General features: G+C 38.7%; 1 protein-coding gene across 4 annotated transcripts in view; it reads right to left on the reverse strand.

The window, feature by feature from the left end:
* Positions 1 to 636: 636 nt before the first annotated feature.
* Positions 637 to 16846, reverse strand: part of shisa6a (shisa family member 6a) — a 34540-nt gene continuing 18330 nt past the window's right edge. For 2 of the 4 annotated variants that reach the window (XM_077559645.1, XM_077559644.1), the window contains exons 6-9: positions 5482 to 5547; positions 5149 to 5169; positions 4052 to 4180; positions 637 to 3928 (exon numbers count right to left, since the gene is read on the reverse strand). In XM_077559645.1, coding sequence (XP_077415771.1) covers positions 3309 to 3928; positions 4052 to 4180; positions 5149 to 5169; positions 5482 to 5547 — 836 coding nt within the window. In that variant the 3' untranslated portion in view covers positions 637 to 3308. The remainder of the gene's footprint in view (positions 3929 to 4051; positions 4181 to 5148; positions 5170 to 5481; positions 5548 to 16846) is intronic. The other 2 variants (XM_077559648.1, XM_077559647.1) reach the window with 1 other exon arrangement.

Below are 16846 nucleotides of genomic sequence, written 5' to 3' on the forward strand. Positions count from 1 at the left end.
TTCCTGATTGTGTCCACCTGTTTCCCATTACCCTCGTGTGTTAAATGGTATGCGTCTCCCCTGTCTTGTGCCTAAGTGTTTTCGTCAGAGCCACTAAAGCCAGTTACCGTCCACAGCCTTGTTGCACTGTTCCTTGAGAGAACTTTGGTTTGTAACTTTGAATAGCCACAGTATTGTTTTAGTTAATGAGTGATTTTGGTTTTGATTGTAGTTTAGACTTCCTCCCTTTTGGAGCGCCTTTAGTTTAACTTTGAATAGCTTTTGTTTTCTCCTTCTCAACGAGGAACTTTTGTTTTGTTTAATAAAAGCTGCTTTAGCCTCAACCTCTATCTCTGCGTCTGGGTTCTAAAACTGCCACGTTGTGTCAAAACGAAGTTTTCATGTTGTCATGTTTTGTGTCGAAAATAATTTTAATTCTTTTTGGAATACTAATGTGCTCAATGAATTAATTTATGCAGTGATTCACAGGTTTTGATACACACTGGCATCATATTTATGAATGACACATGATGACATCCATCACACATCTGTCTGCCTGGACCTCGAATCAAATTCAATCAAATCATGCTACGCTACCTGCGCTAATACTTAAGACAGCTTCGCTTGATACAAAAAGAAACAAAAAACAAAAGCCCATCAGCTGTACTTTGTTTATTGACTAAACTCCATCGGGAATTACTTCCTGTCTGACAACAATGTGCTGAAAGTTCACACTTGTCCTTTTCTTCTTCTTTCTTTTACCTAAAAGCGTCAAACAATTCCCCGACGCAGGATGAGGATCCGCAGCCACATTCACACAACCTTTGCAATTCTTCCGATCTGCTGAATGTGAAAGTCCACTATAGTCATTCCGTATACTTGATGTCCATGTATTAGGCCCCTACTGGTAAGTATATTGAATAAATTCTGAAATGGCTTTCCATATTGAGGGCAGAGTACTAGTAGAACAACTTTGTCTTACTAGTAATGTTTTTTTCCACTGCTGTATATTTTTCCACACTAGTAGGACAACTTTGGCATAGTAGCCCGACAACTAGATTACTAGTGAGGCAAAATTACTGTTGAGCATTTTGGTGATACTAGTACGGCCCAAGAGGCTTTCAGGTACTTGACACATATGAGTTGGGCCTAAAAGTGTTAATAGTGCAGCACAGTAGTTTACTAGTCAGGTTTATTTGCATACTAGCAGGCCAAAAGTTACACTGATAGTGAAAAAAATCTACTAGTGCTCCCTAGTCATTCTACCATTGTGTTGTGTATGGAATGCCATTATTTGATATCCTACTAGTGTGATGAATTTTCTATGTACTAGAACATTTTAGTCCTCATTAGTAAGACAATTCAGCTCAGACAATTGAGATATTTCTGTGCAGTAATAGGACAACTACGCTACTAGTGAGACAAAACTGTTCAGTAGTTGACAACTGCATGTTATTAGTACTACAAACGACATTGTAAAATTCTATTAGATAACATCTACTGTAGTGGTTCATTGTAGTACAAGTCATGGACAGATGTCAGCTAGTGCAGTTTTACTTCACTAGAAACCGTTCTTCTATTATTGCACTGAACTAGTGAGGTCAAAGAGATTGCTAGTACAAATAAATAGCCAATAAATCCGTACTTAACATCACTTTCACGTTTTATGATAGCAAAAACAAGTGCCAGTTGCCAGTCAATCAATCCAACACTCATCAAACGTAATAAGTTGATTTTTATTGAAGTTTGTTAGAGAAGAATTAAGATCAAGTGAGGGGCACTATGAAAACGGAGGACATTCTAGTGGCTGATTGGCTGGAAACAATAGGGAGGGACGGGGCTTAAGAGCCTCTCACATACACAGACACACACACACACACACATACACACTGTAAGTATAAAAACAAAGCAAAAATTTAACACGCGTGCTTGCTGTCAGAATCTCTCCCGTCCGATCAGATGTAGTTTGACACAAACGAGACGAGAAACAGTGGACATTGCCAAGGAGCCTGATTGGCCGCCATCTATCTGATTGTTTCCGCAAACCCATGGACGCGGAATAACCCCAGTGTTGTTAATAAACGATGAACATGTGACGTAAACGTGAGCTTTATCTATGTTCAAAAGTCTACGTTAAAGAAAGAAAGTTAGAGAGAAGAAGAGCGTTTACAGAAGCTTATATACAATATTTCAGTGTAACCGCGTGAATGCTAATGATGATGTCACCTTGATGACGTTAATGATGATGTCAACACTAGCATGAAGTTGTATTAATGTGAATGTGAGCAAAAACATTATTCTAGTACGCTAATAACAGAACTAGCATCGGGTTGGCTGTGCGAACGCTAACTTAAGTTAGACTTTGTGTGGCTGCATGAGGAGGGCTAACAATAATGTCACAAAGTTGGCATTATTTTAGCATTTTAGGTAACAATGACATCATCGCTAGCATTTGTGTGGTAGCGGGAAATGTAATAATAATGCTAAGAATCATGTCGCTAAGACAGCATTTGCACTAGCATTCAGAATTTCAGCTAATGATGCTGTCATGCTAGGATTTGCATGATCACTAACAATAACATCACATTTGCAAAGATGGCGTCTTTAGCACTTGTCACTTTAGCTAACAATGACATCATCACGAGCATTTGCGTGACTGCGTAATGCTAATAATAACAGCAAAATCGCTACATATTTTTGATTTTTGAATTTTAGCTAATGATGACATCGTTGCTAGCATTAGCAGACAGCGAGCACAATAACAATAATGTCATAACAAGATCATTTAGCATTTGCTTATTTGCAAATGGTGACATCATCACTAGTATATGTGTGCTGCAGGAACTAAAATAACGGCAAAATTACGTCATGTAGGTTTGGAATTAGCATTTTAGCTAACGGTGACATCATCAGTAGCATTAGTGTGGCTGCTGTGTCATTTAGCATTTTAGTGAATGATGACATCATTGCTAGCGTTTGTGTGCTGTGGGCGTGAAAATAATGGCAAAATTGCATCATTTTGGAATGAGCATTTTAGCCAATGATGACATCATCACTAGCATTTCTCCGAATACAGGAATGCTAAGAATAACACAGTAAAGATGATGCCATTTTAGCCTTTAGCATTAGCAGTTTAGGTAATGATGACATCATCGCAAGCATTTGCGTGGCCTTGTGAGCGCGATCGTGATGTCGTCTCTGTGCGGTTGCGTGAATGTCACAAATTGGAGGATCGGTCGCCACGGCGAAGCCCTTGTGGTGCTGTTCGCCGCTACGCCAGAAGGCGACAGAAGGTGGACGAGCAGGAACAGGAAGTGGTCCCTCCGCAGTCAAACGGTGACCTCGTTGGTCGCGTGATGATGTCCCGCGCTGAACTGCAGGTGGTCCACGGTGTGTGTCCGGCGTGAGGCAAAGGCCTGCCTCTTGGCGGCACTGGCGTGCGTGTTGACGCTGAGCGTGTTGTAGGCGTCGCCGGGTTCGGACAGCATTTTGCCCATGCGGTGGCGTTCGTGGACGGGCGTGGTGGGCATCAGCATGTCGGCGTGGGACATGGCGCGGGCCATGGCTTTCTGCCGGAATTTGTCGCGGCGCATGGCGGGAGACAGCAAAGGATCCTGGGAGCGCAGGCGCTCGGCCGACAGCAGCAGTTCCTCCGACGGGTGGCGACCGCCCCCGTAGGCGGCGGCGGCGTTGCTGTACGAGGGGAGACCGTAGTCCCCGCGGCGAGGCGTCCGGGGTGGGGAGAGGACGTGGTCCTGGGACATGGCGCGCTGGACGCGGCGAGGACGCTGACGCTGATGTTGATGCTGATGCTGATGCTGTTGATGATGATGATGATGATGCGATGGCGGTGGGTCGGCGTTCAGTTTGGCCATGTGGGCGTGGCCTCGGCTGCTGAAGTCCGCGTGGTGATGCTTCCTAGTGTAGAAGTCGTCCACTTCCTTGTCACCTGGTGCCCAAAAACATTGGCGTCACAATCATAATCATAATGACATAATAATAAATATGAGGAACATTTTTCACAGCATGTAGCATTAGCATTTTGATGATGATGTGTGTGTGGTGAATTTACTCAGGTCAGCGGAGAGCGCTAGCTCGTAGGAGGGCGGCAGGTGGCTGAGATTCTGGAAGGATCTGGACAACGACAGGTCGTACGGCTCGGTGGCCGCCGTCAGGATGTTGTTGCTCCGCGGCGCTCGCTCTGCGGGAGACCAGGATGCAGAAAAAAAATTAACATTTCATAACATGATTATCATAACAACCAATTGTCATTATTGGTTTCGCAATGCCACTAAAAGAAATGAAACAGTGCTAAAAACATTGTAAAATGTTGACAAACGGCAGGACAGCTTAAACCAACACCTCCAGTTTCATCAAATTGCTGAGAAAAAAATAAGTTAAAAAAAATGCATTTAAATAGCGTAAATGCATAAAATTGTCGGAAACGTGATACTTTGTTTTGTGTTTCTTTTCCATGCTTTGACAAGTTAGCGAGGAACTCGATAAGAACATAACGGGGCTGCAGAGGTACATTTAAAAAAAAATAAAAAATTACAAAATAGATTATTAAAAAATTAAGACAGATACAAAGATAGATTGCATGGATGCATGACATGTTTCAGTTAGGGCTTCAAGCTTTTGCCTGTTAATTAATTTCATTATAACTAATTAGGCAATTAAACTATACCTAAACCATATGTTTCAGTTAGGGTTTTAAAGTAGGGTTTCAAGCCAGAGAGTTGGTTTCAACTTTTGTTTATTATTTTTATTTGTTTGTTTTATTTGATGTTGCTATTATTATTATTATTATTGGCTTTTTTTGTGCTTTAATTTTATTTTTTTCTAACTTCTTCAAATAAGGGTGTCAAGCTTCTGCCTTAGAATACATTTTTTAAATAAATAAATGTCATATTGTGCATTTTTGTTACTATTTCTAAAATGTGATTATTTTTGAATAAATTAATCAGCCATTTTAAAATATGGCGGCAGTTTTTCAGTTCCATTTCATGCTGAAGGTTGAAATATAAAAAGCTTAACTCAAGCATGCAATTTGTTAATCTCATTTCCATGCAATGAGCTGTCGGTTTAGGGGCTGGTTGGTGGGGCCTGCAAGTGACAAGGACATACAAAGACAAAATAGTGGCAGTGGCGGCGACGAGGTGGACTCACCGTGTCGCATGTGTCTGTTTGCTGACAAAAGCCAAAGAAGAAGCATCAAGGTACACATAATACATGGCAGCCTATCATACCAAGCAGATGCAATCTGATTGGATGCTAAGCTAAGTGCAATGATCGTGTGATGATGCCATGACATCATTGCGTTTACTTTTTAAACAATCATAGCACATTATGGCAAACACAAGACACCAGTAGTGCCCCTAGTGGTAAGGAAAAGCATAGTTGATGACCTTGGGGCAATCTGATTAGACACTAAATCACGTTTTGTATGAATTTGACATAGAAGTACATTTAAAAAAAAAAAAAAAGGAATAGCTTTCTTACCCAGCTTCGGCGTGAGAGCGGTGAGATCCACGTGGCTGTGCTGGTAGTCATGATGATGGTGGTTTCCTGTGGGCGCAAATCACACACACACATTTTTTAAAATAAATTATTGCATCAAACACAACAATCCAGATGTGTGACAGTGATGTCAGCGACACAATGAGTTGATTAGCTGTTGGTGTTTACAGTTCACGATGAAAATTTGAAGCTGGTGGATGAAATGTACAATGGGATGACAACAGAGGAAGTATATATGTGCAACAGAATGATGACACAGACAGAAAAAATGTGAGACAGTCAGGTGTAATGTACAGCAGTATGATGATACAGGAAATAAAACTGTGCAACAGGAAATGGAAAAATACAATTTGATATGTGTGCTCTTATGCACTGTTTTAATTAAATAAATGTTCTTATAAAATGACAGTAGAGGAAGTTGAAATGTACAATGTGCTAATGATACAGGAAGTTGAAATATAATGAAATAACATATTGATACAAAAAGTAAAATGTACCACAGAGAGTACAACACAAGAAGTAGAAATGTGCTACAATCACCTAGTAATGCCACAGAATTATTATTATTATTAATTAATTAATGTATTTGTTTGTTAAAAAAAAGAAGAATTTCATTCAAGTAGTCAATTCCTTATTTGGTCAAACCAGGAAGTTGTGGTGAGAGATGGCAAAACAGTATGCAGAAGCGTTGTGGTATTTACTATTGTTAATTTAGGTGATCACTTCTTTATTTGGACACAACAGGAAGTTGCAGTGCTATGAGGCAAAACAAGAATTAGAAATGTGCAATATGACAAAAATAAAAACAGGAAGTATATATATTTTTTCAATTATTATTTCCATGCAAGTGCTCACTTCCTTATTTGGACAAGACAGGAAGTTGAGATATGCGCTCCCGGGAGTGGCGGAGTCTCCAGCGAGGATAATCACAGATTTATCTGATGTCTTCTTTCTTATGTCAGAAGGAACATCACACAAAGCTGCCGCTATCCTTGCTGAGGGTCATGTGACTAGGCAGCCACGCCTCCACAAGTCCATCGCAGGCGCTGATCCCAGGGAGCTCACGGAACCTTGCCGTAAGCAATCAAGTTTGACAAATAAAGTAACAAGTTTCGGGATAACATTAACAGGAAGTAAAAATGCACACTGGAATGATTAATGCAGGAAGTTGCAATGTAAACTGGAACGAGGATGGCGGGAGTATAAATTGTGCTGCAGGGAGTTGATTTCTATGTTAGCATCACAATCATGGGGTAAAATGTGCAACAGTAACTTGTAAAGTACGACAAGAAGTTTCAAATGTAGAAATATGGCAATGTCATAGGAAGTCTAAAATGTGCAACAGGAAGTCGACATTTACAACATAATAGAATTAACAATGGCATGATGACACAGGAAGTAAAAATGTCAGACAGGAAGTAGACATTTTCCCAACATTCTCAGCTCACACCAGGCATGTGTCCATCAATCTTGCCAGCAAACCAATCAGAGTTCTCCTGACATTGCCTGGAAGTCCCGCCTCGCCCGGCGTCCTGCTGACAGCCAATCAGGCGTTTGGCTTTTGCGCGCTGATGAAAATGAGTCTTGTGACATTTGTGCGGCAACACTGTGTCACCATTTGGGTCCGTGTTGACATTTGCGGCCATCCCGCTGCGCCCAATCGTTGACATTATCACCGATGTGCAAGTGGAGCGCTACAACCCATTTGACGACGTCCAATCAATTGGACCGGATCCCTCGCGGCCGGTCTCTTCATCAGATGCTAATTGAACCTTCACCTCGTTAATTTGCTTCATCATACTGCTTTGTTCGCATGCCCGATGAATACTTTCTTCTACCAATTTTTTGGTTTTATTTCCTTTCGGTGATTATCCTTTGAGCAATTGTTACTCGCCAACAGCGACCAGTCGTCACATCAAATACATTACAGCTCAGACAATATGCTAGGAAAAAATGGCTCTCTATGATTGGATGCACAAAAAAGTCTCAAGGACCCAAACTAGAAACTGAACAGGAAGTCAGCCATTTTGACTAATTCTACTTAGAAAGTTCGAAAAAGAAAGCCTCCAACAGTAGTTTTAATGACCATCACCAAATTGGGAGGCCACGTCTATCATGGCAGGGTGCACAAAAAAAAAGTCTCCAGAACCAACACCAGAAAATTAACAGGAATTCTGAATGCCATTTTGGTTTAATGTCTTTGACCCAACCCAGCAGTGTTACACTGCACATCATTTATGAGTCCAATTTTGAGTCCGTTTATGTCCAAAAACACTTGCTGCACGAGCTTCAAGGTACACATTACTTGTACACATTACATGTACACAAAAAGAGACAAGAAATGTCAGGTTGATGCCTTGTTGTAAGTGAAACCAAGTCAAAAATGAATGCGCTCGGGTATGTCTTTGATGCGAAGACTCCTGCTGTCATTGAACATCCCGTTTTCACTTTCATGTTGTTCCCATTTGTCCGTCTTCCGCCTTGCTGCTAATTAGACGCTCGCGCGCTCGCTAGCTCCTCAGCAACATTTTTCATGTAAAATACATCATGGAGCCTGAGAGGAGGCCAGACACACGCACACACGTACACAGTGGGAATCAAAGGTGCAAGGGAGTTAATGGACCAAGTGATGAGCTAATGAGCCCTCGGTGCCACACGTCTTCCACTCTCGTTAAAGATCAAAAGTTTATTTATTATTAACATAAGAATCAACAAAATGTCCTACACAACCTTTGTTATCCGCTGCCGGCAAGCGGGAAGTAGCTTCTCCGGTTGTAAAATATTAGACTATCGGTTGGAATATTTATCAAAGACATTTTCACAGCCTGGAACAATCCCTCACATAATAATCATCATCATCATGAGTTCTGCTTTTGGCGTGCACTCCCACAGCAGAAAGTCAAAGAAAAAGTCCTCCACGTCAAAGTTCGTCACTTCAATGTGCTCCAGCTCGTTAACTTCAACCTGAAAAGTGAGAACCCCGTTTCCTGTTTAAACGTCCTAGCCGCTGGCATGGGGCCGCTAGCACTAATGCAAACAGCCTTTAGCCTGAAGGAAACGCAGTGAGAAAGTAAATCAATAAGCAAAAACACACAAAAGGGATTTGCATTCACCACAGGAAATTGCTAGGATGCAACAAAGGCAGTGGAAATGTGAAGAACACAGCAAAACTAAGTAGAAATATGGACTGAGCAAAACAGGGGGTGGAACTAAGAAGTGCGAATGTGTTAGAAGCAAGGTTATTTTAGGTAACTAAAACTAAGAAAATACCAAAAACAAAAATTCTAAACATTTTCATTAACCCTGGAGAACCCACGGGGTAAAATTTGGCCCCTGTAAATTCTGCTACTCAAATAACAAAGACCTTTTTTTTTTTTTTTTTTTTTTACAATTTTAACTTCAAAAGTCCAGAGTGCCACTTCTGACCCCTGCATGGGGTCATCTAGTGGATGAATATTGCACTTACATGAGCCAGAGTGGTGGTGACAAGATGGCTGGCAACATGCCAATTTTGTTGAGCTGGAAATCAATCCAAACAAAACCATCTTCTCAGCAAACCATCAGATGGTAAAATTGTGTTTTTTTTTGTTAATCTATTTCATATCATGTTGCGGAATGCCGAGGAGTATGTTTTATATATATATTTTGATAAATTAGCAACTCTAAGCTAGTTAAAAAAAAGGGTTAAAATTGAAAAAACAGATATTTTGGTGTTCAGTGAACTTATAGCAGTCATTTAATGTATAATTCATAATTTTCCAAAGAAGAAAAGGGTTCTTGGGTTCTCCAGGGTTAATGAAATAAATTAAAAATGAAACTAACTGAAACTACATTTTATGTTTACAAAGGTAACTAAAACTATTACAGCGAAAAATGTCCTTTGTTTTAGTCTTTGGTCATTAATTTAATTCCTGAATCTTTGGGGTTGATTTTAAATGAATTTACGTTTGAAAGTGTGTCACACAGAAGTGATGTCATCTAGCAGTAGCCAATAAAAAAGCACCTCCAGATGACATCACTCCTAGACGACAATTTTGTGTCCTTGACTTTTGGCTCCAATGGCTTGGCTCGCCTACGAAATGCAACGCTAGGTGAAAAATGAGTTACTTTTTTCATTTTACCATGATGTTTATTCAATATTGCACACAGTATTACACATTTTTTTTAACGAAAACTAATACTGAAACTAACTCAAACTAAACTAAAACTAAGCATTTTTAAAATAACTAAAATTAATAAAAATAACAGAACTGCCTTGAAAACTAATCAAATCTAACTAAAGTCAAAACAACAAAATTCAAAACAAAATAAAAACTAACTAAAATAAAAATTCCCAAACTATAATAACCCTGGTTAGAAGGCAACACAGGAAATGGAAATATAATAGAAAACAACAAAACAGTGTAGAAATAATAAAAATATGGGTGTAGCCAAAAAAGGAAGTAGAAATATGCCCAGAGACAACACAGGAAGTAGAAAAAAGCCAGAAAGTCTCAAAGTAAGTGGAAATTTGCAAAAACACAACAAAACAGGCAGTAGAAATATGAAGCGTCAATGTGCAATGAAGAAGAAAAACAGGAAGTAGAAATGTTCAAGGAGGAAACCCAAGAAGTCGAAATGTTCAAGGTGACAGCAAAACATCACGAGAATGTGCAATGGGAAAACAGGAAGTGTAAATGTTCTAAATGATGATGTTACAGGAAGTACTAATGTGCAAGGAGACAACAAAATAGGAAGGAAACAAGTGAAGTTGAGTGAGGTGGATAAAGAGGTGATGACGATGAAGCAAAGACGTGATGAAAAAGCGTTGATAAAAAGCTACCAGGACATCTTAAAATACTTTGAGTAAGTGGGGCAGTGCACGTGGACGTGCACGTGGCGGCACTGAGCGTGTGCGACATAGAAAAGAACAAGTCACCTGATGTCCACATTTGCTCATCATTTGGTCAACTTGTCAACAAGCACAGCGCCTACTAGAGGTCACTTGGCTGCACTGCAATATTCATCTTTAGTTGGGTTCTGTTTTAAAAAATAAAATAAAATAATCGAAGCCAACAAACACCAGATCTTCTGTGATCCCTGTGTAAGTTATGGAAAGCAAAATACAAGTATTTTGTTCTCAAGCGTTTGTGTAGAGTAAATGTGCTAGGAAAATAAAAAATAGAAACTGAAAAACAGGAAGTAGAAGTGTGCAAAATGACAATTACAAAATGTCAATATTTAGTGTTGCCCACATTATTTTCCACACAAACGAGTCACATGAGACCTGGAAGACGAGGATAATTGGGCCCAATTTGGACAATTTCATCTTAGGGGTGTACTCACTTTTGTTGCCAGCGTTTTAGACGGTAATGGCTAAGTGTTGAGTTATTTTGAGGGGCCAACAATCTACACGGTTAAACAAGCTGCAAACGGACTGCTTCACATTGTAGCAAGTATCCGTAGTTCCACTTAAGTACAGAATGTGAGTTCTCTTGCCACCTCAGCCTGTACCAAAAAGGCTCAAGTAAATTTTCAGTAATGCAACAGTAAAGTGAGTAAAGCATGCGAGAAGCTGCTCATGTGCTGAAAAGCAAAAATTAGGACCAAGCCACACAGAAGTGGAGCACATGCACTTTATTCTGCAGCGAGGACGCAACGACCCAAATAGTGTGCACCCAATCACCTCGTTTTTTTTTCTTTTTCTTCTTTTTTAGAGTGCTGCTCATCTCTGGTGACTCAAATCAAGGAGGAGGACACCGAGATCTACGCACACTTCAATTTATGTTCACTTCTTCCCTTTCTTGACGGTTACAAGCACATTAACTCAATCAGAAATGTCCACTTGTTGTTGTTGTTGTAAGCAGTTAGCAGCTAATCAGACATACTGTATCTAAACTACAGCAGAAGATGGCTAAACATCATGGATTGACAGTCAGTGGAAGTGACATCACATTTCCTATCCAAACATCACAGCGGTTAGCATAATGCTAGCATAACTGCACTACCTAGCTAAAACAGTACGTTAATCAGAAAGCAAGAACACCGCATCCGTTCACGCCAAGGGAATGTAGAAATGCGCAAGAGGAGGAGAAACCAGGAAGTTTAGTGCCACAGGAACAACAAATGTAGCGACAACAAAACACAAAGAAGTAATGGTGGACAACCCAGGAAGTAGAGTTGGACCCAAGTAGCAGAAGAAGTCGAGTTTGGTGTTTCAAAGTGGGCCAGGAGTCGACGAGGGGCAAAGATGCCATTTTGCGGCTGCCAAAGCCCCGCCTCCTGCGCCCCCCCCCCTGCCCCTCCCTTCTGGTAAGGAGGTCAAGTGCTCTTATGGGGAATTTAATTTGCTTTGCACTCTCCCTGCAGCGTGCCCTCTTCCTCACTTCTCACGTCTTCTTCTTTTACTTCTTCTCTGTGTGACATTTTTACCGACAGGCGAAACAATAAGAAGAATGACACCATTCATCGAGTGGCACACTTCCTGGCCATTATGTCAAACTCCACTTTTTATGGACAGAACAAAAGCAATCCAAAACTAAACAGTTGACTTGGATTTATGACCCTCAACTGGCATCCCCTGCTATACACCATTGATCACGCATTTCCAAGTACATTAAGGTATATTAATAATGTCATGAAATCCAAATTTCAATGCTCACAAGTGTGCATTTTGAATTGTTCAAAGATTTGACTGATTTATGACACTTTTTTTTGTCAGTCCCACGGTCTAATTAAGCCACTGTATTAATAATTTTATAAAGCCCATATTTATAATGTTCAGAGCTGTTCATGTTTTGTTTACAAAACAAACAAACGTTGATTTAATTGATTTATGATTGGTGGCTCAATTCTCTAATAAAGCCATAAAACTTACTTCTTCCAGTGGTACTTTAGTAATGTCATAAATCTCCACTTTTAATGATTGCAGGTGTGCATTTTTTTTCATCCATCCAAATGAATTGATTGATTTCTGACCCTTGACTGACAGCCCAGCCCTCCAAAATAGCCATAAATGTCTCTAATATCAAAACAGTGAATTAAAAATGTCATAAAATATTACAAGTGAGCATCAAAATCTGGGTTTTATGACATTCGTGTAATCCTTGGGATTGGGGCTGTCATAAAAGGGTCATAAATCAAATCACAGGATCACACACTTAAACCACAACTTCTTTTTTTTTATTAAATCTATTTATCTGAGTACCATAGTTTGACAGGTCTACATTGGATTGCTTTAGCGCATTTTATGGAATTATTTTCATCGACGGCTCCACCCATCATTAGGGCCATTCGTCAAATATTAAAGTGGTAGTGAAACCCTGATTTTAATGTTCACAAGGGTCATTTTATAACACTGTAGCCCAGATTTATAGCCCTATTGGATGGCGAGACTGTCAATTTAGTTTTTGACACTAGCTCTATTCTTCTTTAACTCATTCACTGCCATTGACGGCTATAGACGTCATAAATTCATTTCATTTCATTTCATTAGTTTAACATTTTAGTATGAAGTATTTGAGTATGAAAACCTATTAAAAAAAATACATTTAGAACAGATATAAAATTTGTGATTAATCGTGAGTTAACTAGTGAACTGATGCGATTAATTATGATTACAAATTTTAATTACCTGACACCCCTAATTTTTAACAATCTTTTCTTTAAAAAAAAAAAAAAAAATCGTAATTATTTTTTTCCAATTTTTAATAATCTTTTTTTTTTTAAAGAAAAGATGATAAAAAATTAGGGGCATCAGGCGATTACCATTTTTAATCGTGATTAATTGCATGACTTCACTAGTTAACTCACGACTAATTACAAATGTTATATCTGTTCTAATATAATAAAAAAACATCTAGGTTTTCATACTCTTGTTAACAAAAGTGGGAAAAATGTTAAACTAATAGAAATAGTTAAAATGATTTTTTTACGTCTATAGCCGTCAATGGCAGGGAATGAGTAAATTTTTTTCAAACCAAAATTCTAAATTTCTTGGCTTTCTTCGAGATTGTTCTCACTCGCTTCCTCTTGACTGAGTTCGTTCAAAGCTTTTGTCCATCTGTCCGTCCTTCAGGAAACGAAGCGCCCGCGAGCCGAATGAATACGCCTTTAACAATTACGTTTGTCGACTTGTTGAATGATAATCGATGGAAGAAGCAGCAGAGGTGAAGGTGCTATGAAAACATTTTGTGGTCACGTGGCGCTTTTCACGCGCTTGTCATGATGCAGGGAGACCTTCGACAGCTTTGACAACAGCCACAGAACAAGAAAAGAGCTTGTTCAAGGTGTGCCTGTATGCGAGTAAGTGTGTGAAGAGCAAACGTGTTGGCCTTTTGAAAGAAGAGACCTTACCCCGTGTTCAATCAACTGCTGGCAACAAAGCACATACAAATAAAAAACAGATGCAGGCTGCTCAAAAGGTGACAATAAAAATGCGCAAGCATTTAATCAAATGTTCTCTGCCAAATTTGCCCCACAAAACATTCATGAATTAATTTATTGTGATACATATTACAATATTAGTCAAATACACATTTTTATTTGATTTAATATTTGGTAAAAAATTATTATTATTATTATTTTTATTATTATTAATGAATTAATTATTGGTTCATTGGTTTATTACATACAGTATTTGTATAATTAACTTTTGAAATTTTATTGAATAATTGTTGAATTGATTATTGCAATTTAACAAATAAGAACATTAATAAAATAAACACACACTAACTTTTTATTTTTGTTTAAATAATTGGTTCATTGATTTATTTTACATGGAAATTGATTTATTTATCAACAATTGCATACTGCAATTTATTGCGAATAAAACAAGAATAAAGGAAATAAAAATATTTTTAATGAATCATTGTAAAAGTCAAGATATTACAAAACTAAACAACTATGTATATAGGTTTAGCATTTCCATTTGATTAAATAATTGGTTTATTGTTTTTCTTACATCAAGATTAATAAAATAAAGTATTTGACATTTTATTATATCTGTATTCATGCTAAACAAATTAAATATAAAACATATGAATAATACATTATTATTTTATTATTAAAATAAACAAATTCACATATGTGCAATTTGGTCAATTTAATATTTTTCCACAGATTGATGCAATTGGTCAGTGGCGACGCGCGTGTTAGTTGTACAAATGATTGAACGACGAAGAGTTGAAAAGGGCTCCGTGTCTTTGAAGATGACACAATGTTAACGCCTCAACAAACACGCAGATTTTTTTTTGCAAAAGCGTGCATGTATATTACGTGCTCGTACATTACGTGCGCGTCAGGTTGCATTAGCGCCGACGCTAACGCTAATGAGATGGTTAGCATGCATCTCACAGTCGTGAAGAGCTTAAAAGCCTTCAAGTTGAATTGATTCCCAAGGTCACGTTAGGCCGTTGGCATGATGAAATATGACTTTATTGAATATTACATTTGCAAATGCAAGACGGATGGGCGGACTTGTTTGTTTTTCACGAGAGAGGACTCACAGCCTTGTGATTAACCCGTTAATATTTATATTTTCAAATAAGCTTTGACTCGCCTCTCAAAGGAGAACTGTTAAGTTTGTAATGAATTTAATTTAACACCAGCTTGATCTTTGGACGCATATTCAGTCTCATCTTGACATAATTGGAGCTGTTTAGCCGAGTGTTGTGACGTAAATTAATTGTGAGTCAATTCGCGAATCAAACCGGAATTGCAAGCCAGGAAGTCCAAAAATGGATAAGAGAAAAACAAGATTTTGGATCAAGTCAAAAAAGAAATTCTCACTTTGATCTCGTCTTCCTGCTGCTTGTTTACACGTTTGACTGCTTCGAACTATGTGCTTGTGTACACTAAAACTGGATAAAAACGGCTGGATTTTGCTGCTTAACTCATATTCCATTAATGTAATATTATTACTAGTGGGGCTGCATAGAACATATTATTGTCATGATTTTTTTTGGGGGGGGGGGGGGGGTACTTCCCCTTTAAAACTCATTAACTGCCATTGACGGCTATAGACGTCAAAAAATTCATTTGAACTATTGCTATTAGTTTTTGTTAACAAGACTACGAAAACAGAAAAAAATACTGTTTATTTAGAACAGATATCAAATTTGTGACTAATCGTGAGTTAACTATTGAAGTCATGCGATTAATTACAATAAAAAAAAAATAATCGTCTGACGCCCCTCATTTTTTAATATTTTTTTAATTAATTTTTTTTATTAGGGGCATCAGGCGTTGACATTTTTTAATTGTAATAAATCACATGACTTTACTAGTTAACTCAAGAGTATATGTTCTAAATGTGCAATACATTTTTTTCTAGGTTTTCATACACTTGCTAATAAAAGTGGGAAAAAATGTGACGCTAATAGATATAGTTCAAATGAATTTTTGACGTCTATAGCCGTCAATGGCAGTGAATGAGTTAAGTGCAACGTGTTTACAGTAAAGCAGAACTATCTTACGCAACTGCACGTCTACCCTAAAGTAAACTTAGTTAGCTAACTTTGCTCACTTCATATAGCCTCACTGCTAGTTAGAATGAAATAAAATTCCTACTAAATCCACAATATGACACACGTACACAGGTTAGTCAACCTGCTAACTAGCTACCGGATTAGCCAGTTAAAAGCCATACATTAATGGCAATATAAGCGCCACGATAAAGGAGGGACTACTGTACAGGCTACAGCAGAATGGTACACTAATGACATTAACACAAGTACAGTTGAAGTAGGACTCATGCTGCTGCCGCTGCTGCTGCTGCTGCAGTGTGACCCAAAAAAGGAAGCAACAGTGGGAAAGCAAAAGGAAAGGAAAGCGTCCTCATGTGGGCCAGCACAGATTGTGTGCTTCAGGGACACCACAGGCTCAAATAGAGCTTCACTGCATGGGAGACAAACACTAACACCCCCCCCCCCCCAAAAAAAAAAACACTTTTTGAAATTCAGTGCTTGAAATGCAGCTTCACTTTCCACGCAATGCATGAATGTAAATAACAACAACACCAAAATTAATTGGCGTAATCCTGCTAACTAACAATTAATAAAAAAAATAATAAAAATCCCCCGTAAGCGCCAAGTTTCTTCACGTCCAGTGAAGCTGCTCTAAAATAAGCGCAAATGCAATCAGTGCTGTTATTTTTGTTGTTGTTGTCATGGGTTCATCTTGCTGGTCTCCTCGGGCTGACGATGATGATGTTGACGATACTCTGAAGCCCCCAGATCACAACTTCAATTAATTTCACAGTCAGTGGCACCAGCACTGATTTATCGGTGCAGATTGTGTCTGTGTTGTTGTAGTTATGCCACATGAAGCCCAGCACGAAAAAAAATCGTGCAAAGTTCAGACCCCGGAG

Source organism: Vanacampus margaritifer, chromosome 2 (assembly GCF_051991255.1).
Source record: "Vanacampus margaritifer isolate UIUO_Vmar chromosome 2, RoL_Vmar_1.0, whole genome shotgun sequence".
In the NCBI taxonomy this organism is placed as follows: domain Eukaryota; kingdom Metazoa; phylum Chordata; class Actinopteri; order Syngnathiformes; family Syngnathidae; genus Vanacampus; species Vanacampus margaritifer.